The following is a 12,534-nucleotide window of genomic DNA, read 5'->3' as shown; positions in this document are numbered from 1 at the left end:
GGCTCTTGCCATTTTGATGCCGGACTATCAGGAGTGCCGGACTATTGGAGTTTTACTGTATTTCAGTTTTGTCTGTAGGATGAGAATTTTACACCATTGGAGTAGAAGAAATCTGAGTTCAGAGGCAGGCAGAAGTGTTTCAAGTAAGGCATTTAGTCCAATTAGATAATCTAAACATCGAGATTACTTAACTGCTTTTGTTTCCCTCGTCCTCACATCACTTCTCTTTAGGCTAGTTTAATTTCTCCAGAACCCCAAAGTCAAGGTTATCAAGTTAGGGTACAGTATTCTAGATTTTATCTTCATGTGGAACAGAAATAACTTAAATAGAATACATTTGTGCACACCACTTTGCTTTAGGTATTTTCATTATCTTGCCTCAATTAACTGTCTTCAGCAGTTCATAGAATTAAAGATGCTATTTTTATATTAGACACTCTAATGTTGGATACAAAAATAAAAACAGTAATTGATTTAACATCTCTGATGCCGTTAGATTAAAACTGAAGAGCAGCTAACACTGCAGGTGTTGAATTGTTCAATTTAGGGTGCGTCTATACCCTAAACTCAAAATAAAAGACATGAAATTTACACTATGCAAATTGCATATCTTATTTCGAATCTATTTTGCAATAGCTTATTTGGCATAGCTACATAGTGCCAAATTTGGAAATAAATGCACTATTTTGAGCCATCCCTTAAACCTCATGGCACGAGGGTTACCAGGATGGCGAAACAGCACACCCTTTATTTCAAAAAAATGTTTCAAAACAGGTGGCTTGTGTACACATGGGATAATTATTTCGGGATACCTCTGGTATCCTGAAATAGCCATGTAGCATAAATGTACCCTTATAGAGGTATAGGTTTGAGTTGCTTAAATTTAAACGTGACTTTATAAAGATACTGAATTAGATCCCATTGCTGGATGGGTGAGGGGGGTAGAGGCACGGAGTGAGCTCATAGCCACAGGTTAGTTTAATCCTGTATATTCTAGAGAAGATTTTTCAACTTTAACTTCGAATTACCAGTCCCAGTGTGACGGACCCGGCGGGGTCCGTACTTGAACCCACGGGGGAAACGCCCCCCCGCGATGGGAAAAGCGGCCGCCGCGGCAGCCGAACGCACCGAGGCGGCGGCACTGGGAGCCGGACGCCCCGCAGCACCGACAGGAGCGGGGAGCAGGAGGCGGGGCCGAGCACGAGCGGCCAGAAAGCGCCCGCCCCTGCCGACACTCCAGCCGAGCACCCGGGAGCGCGCCGGGACACCCATGAAAGGGGCGGCGCCAGGGGGGCGGAGCTTACCACCCCGACTTCATCCCCCGGCGACCATAACAGCCGGGAGCGCCCCGGCAAGAGGGGAGAGAGTGCAGCGGCGGGCGCCCTGGCGTCCAGGAGCACCAAACCCCCATCCCTCGGGGCAACCCGGAGGGAAGGACTCGGCAGCTGGTGGCTTGCCCTGGGACGGGCCCGACGACTCCGACGGGGTGAGTGACTCTGACTTGTTCCGCCAGCGGGACAAGTCAGCAGGGAGTGGAAGGAGCCCGAGGTGGGACCCTTTTGGCGCCCGTGGGCGGACGAGTTGAGGGCCGCAACCCCGTCTGCCGCGGAGGGCCCGGGTTCCCCCACTCCTCTTCCCCTTCCACGCCACAATCCTCTCCTACTCCGCCAAGTCGAGGAGCAGGAAAGACCGACGAAGGGGTCGCAGAGCCCCCCCAGTCCCTTGGGGGCTGAGGGGGTGATCGCCCCCGCAACTAGAGACTACTACCAAGACCCCGGGTGGGGCGACCAACGAGTCCAATTCAGACGGTGGGTACGCTGGGCCCCGCCCCCTCCCCAGACTAGGGCCGGGATCGGCTGGGGGAGAAGGGGCGAGATGCTCGCACCCAGGAAACGCTGTCACACTGGTGGAGAATGTGGGTATAAACATAGTTTCCCACAGACGAGCAAGACCGGGAAAACCGGGCAATTTTCCCAGAGTACAGTACAGAGCCGGAAGGAACAATGGAACCCCGGCAATTCCTAGAATGGTTCGAGGGGAACCGTCAACAGAATCAGATCCAGCAAGAGCGCCAGGCTCAGCTGGTCCAACAACTGACGAGTCAATTCCAGGAACAGCAAAGACTACTGATTCAGGAGATGGCCGCCCAACAGGACCAGTGGCGGCAGACAGCAGAGAAGAGATGGGGAACCACCATGGGAGGACCCGGAGGAGCCGGGGAAGGACCTGATCACCCCCTACGCCTTAGCAAGTTGGGCCCCCAAGACGACCCCGAAGCATTCCTGACCACCTTCGAGAGGGTGGCGTCGGCAGCATGCTGGCCACCGGAGCAGTGGGCCACCTTGTTGGCCCCCTATTTGAGCAGACCCGCCCAACTGGCTTATCGGAGCCTAGCAATTCCGGACGCCCTGAACTATGTCAAGGTGCGCGAAGCCATATTGGACCAAATAGGGCACTCTCCAGAGACCTGTCGACAGAAGTTCCGGCAAGAAGGGTACAAGACCGGGGACAGACCACGAGCGGTGGCCCAGCGGTTGCGGGAGTGGGCAAACCGATGGCTAGAACCGGAACAAAAGACCGGGGTTCAAGTCACGGAAATGATAGTCCTGGAACAGTTCCTACACATACTGCCCCGGGACGGGCAGCGATGGTTCCGAAGGAACCAACCCTCAACGAGGCGGTGGCCCTGATGGAGGCACACCTGCTGGCCGAGCAAGAAGAGAGCGGGGGCCGGCGAGAGGTACTACCAGACCCGAAGGCTGGAGGGGCTCGGCCGTTGGGGAAACCCAGAGGGTGGGAACAACCCCCCGGAGAACGACGAGGACGCGAGAAGGTCCCTCGTTTAGCCCCGGTCTGGCCGCCCCAGCGGCCGGAGAGAACCGAAGAGGGAGAGCCGGCGGAGCAGACCCAGAGGGAAGCACGACCAGGACCCGGGGGCCCTGCTTCCAGTGCGGGCAGGAGGGCCATTTTAAACGGGACTGCCCCATGATGGACTGCACACTGAACCAGAGGGAACCAGCTGGGACCGCGGCGAAGACGACAGGTACCGGGGACCGCGTCCTCCGGGAGATGTGGGTGGAAGGGCGGCCAGTTACGGCCCTGGTCGACTCCGGGTCATCCGTGACCCTCATCAGGGCTGACCTCGTCCCTCAGGGTCAATCGGAAGGAGAACCCATCTGGATGAGTTGCGTCCATGGGGACATCCGCGCCTACCCCACCACCCAAGTACATCTGACCGGCGGTAGCCAGGACTTACTCTGGAAAGTGGGGAAAGCCAGGGACCTGCCCTACCCCCTCCTTATAGGACGAGACTGGCCCGGATTCGGGGCCCTGCTGCAAAGCCGGACCCCACTAACGCCCCAGGGACGAGCAGTGGAGTCCCGAGGCCAGGGGCAGGACAGGGAGCCCCGCAGAGGAGCAATCTGTCTGGAGGTAAGAATGGAGCCAGACTTCCTAACGGAGCAGAGGATGGATCCCTCCCTGCAAAACGCATGGGACCAAGCGACCGCGACTGGAGGGACGGAGCAAGGCCCAGACCAACCCGCCCAAGGCCCGCAATTCCAGGTATGGGAAGATCGACTTTACTGGGTCACAACGGAAAAGGGGGGGGAGGAGCGGAGGCAGCTGGTGGTCCCCACCCGTTTTCGCCGGGAGGTATTGGAGCTGGGGAACGCTAACCCCTGGGCGGGCCACCTGGGGCGCGAGAAAACATTGGACCGGGTCCTGCAACGGTTCTGTTGGCCAGGGGTCTTTCGGGCCGTGCAGGACTTCTGCGCATCCTGCCCAGAGTGCCAGAAAACCGGCCGGGCCAGAGTGCCGAAGGCCCCCTTGGTACCTCTCCCGGTGGTGGCCGTCCCGTTTGAGCGGGTAGCCATGGACCTGGTCGGACCCTTAGAACCGTCAGGGAGGGAACACCGCTTCATTATGGTGGTGATAGACTACGCCACCCGCTACCCGGAGGCAGTACCCCTCCGGAATACCAAGGCCCCTACCCTGGCCCAGGAACTCTTGCGAATCTTCTCGCGAGTCGGGCTTCCCCAGGCCATGCTTACAGACCAGGGCCCGAACGTGACATCGCGGGTCATTAAAGAGCTCAGTAGGATGCTGAAGATCAAACGGCTGCAGACGTCGGTTTACCACCCCCAAACCGACGGCCTGGTGGAACGATTTAACCAAACACTTAAGGCCATGCTGCGTCGGTTTGTAAAGGAAGACCCCCGGGGGTGGGACCTAATGCTCCCCAGCCTCCTATTTGCAATACGGGAAGTCCCCCAGTCCTCCACAGGATTCTCACCATTCGAGCTGCTGTACGGATGGTGACCCCGAGGGATCCTGGACCTCCTGAGGGAAGGCTGGGAACAGACGCCGAGCACTGGACATGGAACGGTCCAGTATATCACCCAGCTACGGGAGAAGCTAAGCCGGCTGGGTGAGTACGCCCGACTGAATTTGGAAGAGAGCCAGAGGCGCCAAACAAGGTACTTCCAGCCAGGGGATCGGGTTATGCTACTCCTCCCCACAGCCCAATCCAAACTGCTAGCACAATGGCAGGGACCTTTTGAGATAGTAAGAAGGGTGGGGGAGGTCGACGACGAGGTAAAGTTATCTGGAAGCAGGCAAGGGACACAGCTCTTCCACATTAACTTGCTAAAGAAATGGGTACCCAGCGAGACCCTGTTGATAGCACCGGCCTCCCGGGAAGAAGATCTAGGGCCCCGAGTAGAGGAAGAAGCGGAGCAGCCAGAACCCCGGTGGGACCCCGAACTAACATACTTGCAACAGGAGCAGTTAAAAGAGGTCCTCCAGCGGCATCGGGAGACCCTCACAACGAGACCGGGCCGTACGACCATGGGTCTACACCGGATCATCACCGAGGAGGGCCAAAAGGTGCGTGAGCCCCTCCGACCCCTCCCCTGAAAGGTGTGGGACACGGTTAAACGGGAGTTGCAGCTAATGCAAAGCTGGGGGGTGATAGAGGAATCTGCCAGCGAGTGGCGCAGTCCGATCGTCCTGGTCCCTAAGCCCGACGGGTCAACTCGGTTTTGCATAGACTTCAGGAAAGTAAATGCCGTATCCCGGTTCGATGCCTACCCAATGCCGAGAGTGGACGAGCTACTGGAGCGACTGGGACAGGCCGTATACATAACAACATTGGATCTGTCTAAGGGGTACTGGCAAATCCCTCTCGACCCCCCGGCCCGGGAGAAGACAGCCTTCTCAACACCCTTTGGGCTGTTCCAATTTCGGACCATGCCTTTTGGACTCCATGGGGTGGCCGCGACCTTCCAGCGGACGATGGACCGAGTCCTGACGCCCCACCAGGCGTACGCCGCCGCCTACATAGATGACATTGTTATCTACAGCCGGACGTGGAGGGATCATCTAAGCCACATTGAAGCGGTACTGACAACACTGGGTAAGGCGGGCCTCACGGCCAACCCAAAAAAAATATGTCACTTTGCACAACGGGATGTCTCCTACCTAGGCTACATGGTAGGGCGGGGCAAGCTGAAGCCAATCTACAGCAAAATACAAGCCCTGAAAGATTACCCGACTCCGACAACAAAAAAACAGGTCCGCCAGTTCCTGGAGCTGGCGGGTTACTATAGGAGATTCGTACCACAGTTCGCCTCTCTAGCTGCCCCCTTGACCGAACTGATAAAGAATGCGGAACCAACCAGGGTTCAGTGGAACCCACAGGCCAAACGCGCTTTCCAAACATTAAAGGAAAGCTTGGCCTCAGCCCCGGTACTGAGGCAGCCAGACTTTGATAAACCTTTCATCCTCTATACAGATGCCTCGGAGGTGGGACTCGGAGCGGTGCTAGCTCAAGAGGAACAGGGCGGGGATCAGCCGGTCCTATACCTAAGCCAAAAACTGTTACCAGCCGAACGGGCCTACGCCACGATCGAGAAAGAAGCACTTGCGGTGAAATGGGCAGTCGACACACTACGGTATTACTTATGGGGGAATAAATTTAAGTTGGTGACTGATCACGCACCCTTAGTTCGGTTAAATTCAATGAAAAACAAACGCGCGTATAATGCGGTGGTATTTGGCCCTACAGCCGTACTGCTTTAACGTGGTACACCGGCCCGGAATTACCCACCAAAACGCGGACTTTTTTTTCCTGGATAGGGGAACAACCAAACCCGGGAACTCGCCTCTCGAAGGGGGGGAGGTGTGTGACGGACCCGGCGGGGTCTGCACTTGAACCCGCGGGGGAAACTCCCCCCGCGACAGGGAAAAGCGGCCGCCGCGGCGGCCGAACACACCGAGGCGGCGGCGCTGGGGGCCGGACGCCCCGCAGCACCGACAGGAGCGGGGAGCAGGAGGCGGGGCAGAGCACGAGCGGCCAGAAAGCGCCTGCCCCTGCCGACACTCCAGCCGAGCACCCGGGAGCGCGCCGGGACACCCGTGAAAGGGGCGGCGCCGGGGGGGGCGGAGCTTACCACCCCGACGTCATCCCCCGGCGACCATAACAGCCGGGAGCGCCCCGGCAAGAGGGGAGAGAGTGCAGCGGCGGGCGCCCTGGCGTCCAGGAGCACCAAACCCCCATCCCTCGGGGCAACCCGGAGGGAAGGACTCTGCAGCTGGCAGCTCGCCCTGGGACGGGCCCGACGACTCCGACGGGGTGAGTGACCCTGAACTTGTTCCGCCAGCAGGACAAGTCAGCAGGGAGTGGAAGGAGCCCGAGGCGGGACCCTTTTGGCGCCCGTGGGCGGACGAGTTGAGGGCCGCAGCCCCGTCTGCTGCGGAGGGCGACAACCGGTCGCCGACCTCTGCTTAGGGCCTCGGGCTGGGACCCAGAGGTGAGGGAGGGCCCGGGTCCCCAATCCCCTTCACGCCACAATCCTCTCCTACTCCGCCAAGTCGAGGAGCAGGAAAGACCGACGAAGGGGTCGCAGAGCCCCCCCAGTTCCTTGGGGGCTGAGGGGTGATCGCCCCCGCAACTAGAGACTACTACCAAGACCCCGGGTGGGGCGACCAACGAATCCAATTCAGACGGTGGGTACGCTGGGCCCCGCCCCCTCCCAAGACTAGGGCCAGGATCAGTTGGGAGAGAAGGGGCGAGGTGCTCGCACCCAGGAAACGCTGTCACATCCAGGATCATTAGAAGTCACAAAGGTACTCTTTTCACAAACCGTTTCAGCTTGGCTTCCATCTCTGCTAGCTCTTCAACTCTAGACTTGTTCTCTTGTTCCAAGTGCTTTATTAATTCATCAACCTTTTCCTCCTTAATATGCAGTTTATCCAACTCCTTCAATGCTGCTTCTAGTTCTTCCTCCAAAACATGCCTCTCATTTGTCATCTCTTCTTGAAACTCTAGCAGCTTTTGATGCACTGAAGTGAAAAGTTCCTGAAGACAGCACCAACATAATACCTAGTTTTAATTTAAATTTATAGCGATCTTAGATTTTATGAACAAAAAGGTAGGGCTTGTCTACATGACATAGATGATCAAACAAACTACTCTACTGTAACTATGCCAATAATCTTCCTGTAGGTAAACAAGCCCTAGCTCATCAGTACATTCGCAATAGGTTTAATCTAAACCAGAACAAGAATTCAATACATTATATTAAGTTTGTATTTTGTTTACCTTCTCCTGTTGTAGCTGATAACACATCTCTTTCTGTTTCTGCTGAAGTTTTTGGTGCTCTTGCTCCTCTAGGAGAAGCCTCTTTTTCAAGGTTTCTATTTCAGCATTCATACTTTGCTCTCTCTCTCGATTCTCAGTTAAGAGTGTCTCTAGGGAAGAAAGTTTCCAATATAATAAAGCTTTGAGGATAAATAATTAAGAGCTGTCCTCACTGACCAGATCAATAGGCTTTATAGAAACTTTCCATGAAGAAAAACTGATACATGAACTACTGAAGATGACAAGTATTGCAGGCTTAATTTAACAGGCCCCTTAGGGTATGTCTAAACTACATCCCTCTGTCAAAAGAGGGATGTAAATTAGGCAGATCGAAAATGCAAATGAAGCAGGGATTTAAATATCCCACTCCTCATTTGCATAATTGTGTCACAGCGGTCTTTTGAAAAAGGGCATTTCAAAAGTGAAACCGCTGTCTAGATGTGGTTCTTTTGGGGAGAGGGGGAACTCACACATACCACCTTTTTGAAAGATCCTGTACTCATTTTTTGAGGAGTACAGGATCTTTCAAAAAAAGGGGTCCCCCCCAAAAGAACCACATCTAGACAGCAGTTTCACTTTTGAAGTGCCCTTTTTCAAAAGACCGCTTTGACACAATTATGCAAATTAAGCACAGGAAATTCAAATTCCAGCTTAATTTGCAATTTTGATCTGTCTAATTTACATCGCTCTTTCGAAAGAGATATGTAGTCTAGACATGCCCATAGTGGAGTCAGAAGCCATGATATAAAATGGTGAGTTATGACACTACAATACAGCTGGGAGAATGGTTTACACTCCATTCGCCACCATATGAATGGTGATTCTAGAACATGGAACTTTTGCAAGTGTAATTTCTAAAGTAAGTAGGTAAAGCAAACTGGTTCAGCCATCTCCCCATCCCTCATTTGCTGCTGGGTGAACTTTTTAATATTTGTTAGTATAAATACTTTTGACGAGAATTTGGGCTAACAGAGAAACAAGCAGCTCTGTAAAATGCACCATGGTTTACACTTGGGACACACTAGCCTACATTTTAATAGAGTTATGCTACAGAACATCTGAATGAAATAAGTTTGGGCACGTAAGGGCCCAGAGACTCAGCCCACAGCTTATAACACTATAGCAGTGATCTTTTTACACCCAAGATCATTTTTTAAAAGTATAAGGGCAAGCCAAGATATACCCCATCCCTTCCCCAAGATCCCACCACTTCCTTGAGGTAGGGGGAGTCCAGAGCTGGCATCTCAGGAAACACACCCGCTGTTGTGGGGAAGGGAGGAGCAGCGCGTGCTTCTTGAGATGCCGGATCTGGCGCACAGCCAATGGACGGACAGACGCAGACACACACCCCCCCCCCCCCATGCTGCAGGAAGCCAGCACTAGCTCCATTTCACAGGAAGATGTAGCGTCAGTGCAGGCTATTCATTGGAGATGGGGGGGGGGGGGGGAAGCAGCAAGTGGCAACACCTCACAATTGACTGGCCATGCCCCTGCACAGCACTATAGAAATTACCTTTTTCATGTTCAAACAACTGACATCTCTCATTAAGCTCTCTGATGAATTTAGATAGTTTTTCCTCTTTTCTTGTAAAGCAATCATTCAAGGCCATAATGTCTTGGTCCTTTTGCGCCAGTAACTTCTCCATTTGGAGAACATCTAGTTTGTACTTCTGCACTTGTTCTGCAACTCCACTAAGAAAAAAAATCCAGACATGTCAGCATTACATTTTGCTTAAGCTTACATTAGTTGTGTCACCATTTGCACCTTGTAAAATGTAATCCCATGTAACACCGAGGTTCCAAGAAACTCAACAGAACTTGAGAAAGATTAATTTCTAGATAGGAGAGCTCCAGACAGGATCTATATCAGGTGTGGCCAACTTGCAGCTCACAGCCACAATGTAGCTCTTCAAAGAAAAAATTGTGGCTCCCACACCTACACCCAGAGATCTTCAAGGGGCAACGGTGTGAAAGATAGAGCCACAGCGTCCCATGCATCCTTCAAAAATGGCCACCGTAAAAAGGGAAATACCTGCATTTGAAAGGGCAGCATCTCAGGGTCTGGGCCTTTTTTGGGGGGGGAAGGGAGGGGGTCTCAACAACTCCTCCCACCCCACCCCTCGGCTCTTTGTGCAATGACAGAGATCAGGTCTTTGGTTCACCTTTAACTTTCAAAGTAGAAATTGCATTAATCTGATCTGTAGTGAAGACTGGTTGTGTTAACGAAGACTATGGAATTATTCATGAATTTCTATTAATCTCTCAATTAAGAGTCTCCCACACCCCAGCCATTTGTGGGTCTCTCACACCCCAGCCATTTGGATACAGTTTGCATGTTCTCCAGAGAGGAGACATGGAAACCAGTCTCAGACTTGTGCAGAAACTGCAGATTCAAAGAAGTCACCAGGATGTTTGCATTACTACAAGGTTCTGCTCAAGGGCCCCCCCCCCCCGTCCAACACTATTCCCTGTAAGGGGCAGGGTGGATTCCTAATAAAGTGCTACAGAATTTACTGCATCCCAATTCCACACTAAAAATGCTGGCTTCCCACACTACATAGGCTCTCGCTATATATTTTGATCTGCAATACTCTTAGTTGTCCCATTGATGTTGAAAAACCATCTGTAGTAAAGAAGGGGGGAAAAAAATCAGCATAGGTAGAGTTGACCATCTGTACAGAGTCATGTACTTCCAGAGAGGTGAAGCCTTGCTCAACTTCAAGCTAGTCTGATCATTTTAAATCTAAGAAATCAACTAGAGAGTTCTGTTAAAAAAAAAACAAAAAAAAAAACCCTCCCTTCCCATGTAAAAGGAAGAGTCATAATACTCATGTTCACATAATTCCATTTAGAGGTCCTATTAAAAGTTTGATCAAGCCTTCAAGCTTTAGTTGAGACACTTGATTTGTCTGTCTAAAAATAGAAGCTTGTTACCTGAGTTCTGTGATATATTCCAAGAGTTTCTCAGTGTCAGACTTTTCTTCAACCTTGTTTCTCTCAGTAGCAGTTCTAAAAATAAGGTTAGATGCTGGACTTAACGTGACAGTTCTAAAACCAGATACTCAAGAAGAGCAGCACAGATGCTAAGGATAAAGAGCAGCTGCCTGCAGACAACCAATAGATATTCTGCATTCATCTGATGATTGCTAGTATTAAGGTATCCAATCATGAACTAGAAGACACAAATAAATAATTCAGTACTACACAATATGAAATTAAGACAAGTTTCTTCATGAATTTGTTAGAGTCACAAACTGCAAAATCTACCAACACTTTTTTCGTCACTTTCAAATAACAAATGTTCAATCATTCATGTGTATGTGGGAAGGAATAAGCATGAGTTCTCAAAATGTGTTCATTCAATTTCTCCCATGCCTGGCCTAGCAACCCTGTCCAACAATATGAGAAGGAAGCATGAGATGTTGAGGTCCTGAGCTGTCAGCAACTGCTGCTGCTGGTAGAAGTGAGAAGATGGATTGAGGATTTAAACAAAACAAAAACAAACAAAGGTCTCCCATGACTAGCTGCATTTCCCCCAAAACTATTAGCTCTAAGTTTACCATTAAAAATGCATGAAACTCGTGACGTTTCTGAGTTTTATAGTAAAATTGCAAAGTTAGCTGAAAAGCTTCAGAGGCATAGCCAAGTTAGTCTGTAACAGGAAAACTTAAACAGTCTAGTACATTAAAATCTAACAAAACATGTAGATGGCATCATGAGCTCTCATGCACACAACCCACTTCTTCAGATGACAAGAGTATTGAGACACTTAAAAAGTGTACAAAACATGTTGGTGTACAGCAGATTCTGCTCTCCTTCACCACATGCTTGACTTCATGATGGAGTGCATCACATTTTACATTTTTTTTTAAAATGACTAGTCATGTAGAAAAGCAATGGCCCGCATAGCGAGGGGAAGAACACTGGTTGTTGATTGGCTTCAAGGTTAAATTGAGCAGCTGGCTAGGGCCTGCCTCTCTGCCCTTGTAATACTGCAAGTTAAGTAATTCAGCTTGAAGTGGTGTCTTTACACAAGAAAGAGTTCAGCTCCTGGCCCAACTATTTTGAGCCCTAGTCCACTGCTTTCCCATTAAACAATCCTTCGGACTATATTATACATGCTAGCTCTCGAACTATAATAGACTTGGGCAACTGGTTGCCTACAATACACCAGTAGCTCAAACTGATACAATTTCTTCCATAACCTTGCAGGATCTAATACCTTCTTTACACTAAATAATGTAAATCACCCAAGACCGACAGATTTTAATTCCAGTCACAAGTGGAATATTAGACGAGCCATTTTGTCTTGCTACACACAGATACTCAACTGGGGCACTGACATATACAGAATTGTAAGAGGTGCCTGGCAAAATAGGGCCTAGAGCTGATTTGCAGAATCACTTATTAGTTTCCTCTTATATCAGATTCTAATCCCTGGGAAGATTTCAGTATTTCTCTTCCCTTTAGCATCCGGATTTGCTGAAACTCATTTAATTTGCCGTCTATTTACATCCCTACAGTTAAGTATAAGCAACAATGGAAGAATTAGTGATTTATACCAGAGCTAATTCTTCTATCACTTACAATTTTTCTTCCAACTGTGCCACTTTTCCTTTGGAATGCACTAGATTCTTCTGGACTGCCTGCAGTTTCATTTCCATGTCTTCCTGTTTAGACAGGACATGCTTAAAAAAAAAAAAAAAGTCATTAATTAATAGTTACATAAAAGTTTCACAAGTATAAAAGACAGCCAACAAGTTACATTCCTATAAAGCCTTAAGGCAGGTTTATTTATCCAACATAGTTTGCCTCAAATCAGAATTCACTACTTATACAGCCCAGTGCAATTGCTGTCAGATTATCACTTCGGAATTTAAAATTAATATGAA

At 50.5% G+C, this 12,534-nt stretch overlaps 1 protein-coding gene across 3 annotated transcripts in view; it reads right to left on the bottom strand.

Annotated features, from left to right (window-relative positions):
* Positions 1 to 12,534, bottom strand: part of HMMR (hyaluronan mediated motility receptor) — a 45,293-nt gene that overhangs the window by 20,521 nt on the left and 12,238 nt on the right. For 2 of the 3 annotated variants that reach the window (XM_014578824.4, XM_025189886.3), the window contains 5 exons: positions 12,230 to 12,330; positions 10,577 to 10,651; positions 9,156 to 9,334; positions 7,604 to 7,752; positions 7,146 to 7,384 (listed from right to left, as the gene is read on the bottom strand). In XM_014578824.4, the coding sequence (XP_014434310.2) occupies positions 7,146 to 7,384; positions 7,604 to 7,752; positions 9,156 to 9,334; positions 10,577 to 10,651; positions 12,230 to 12,330 (743 nt within the window). The remainder of the gene's footprint in view (positions 1 to 7,145; positions 7,385 to 7,603; positions 7,753 to 9,155; positions 9,335 to 10,576; positions 10,652 to 12,229; positions 12,331 to 12,534) is intronic. The other variant, XM_006133601.5, reaches the window with a different exon arrangement.

Source organism: Pelodiscus sinensis, chromosome 16 (assembly GCF_052426305.1).
Source record: "Pelodiscus sinensis isolate ZL-2025 chromosome 16, ASM5242630v1, whole genome shotgun sequence".
NCBI classification, from domain to species: domain Eukaryota; kingdom Metazoa; phylum Chordata; order Testudines; family Trionychidae; genus Pelodiscus; species Pelodiscus sinensis.
The sequence above is the reverse complement of the archived record's forward strand: the minus strand, read 5'-3'. Positions and strand labels throughout refer to the sequence as shown.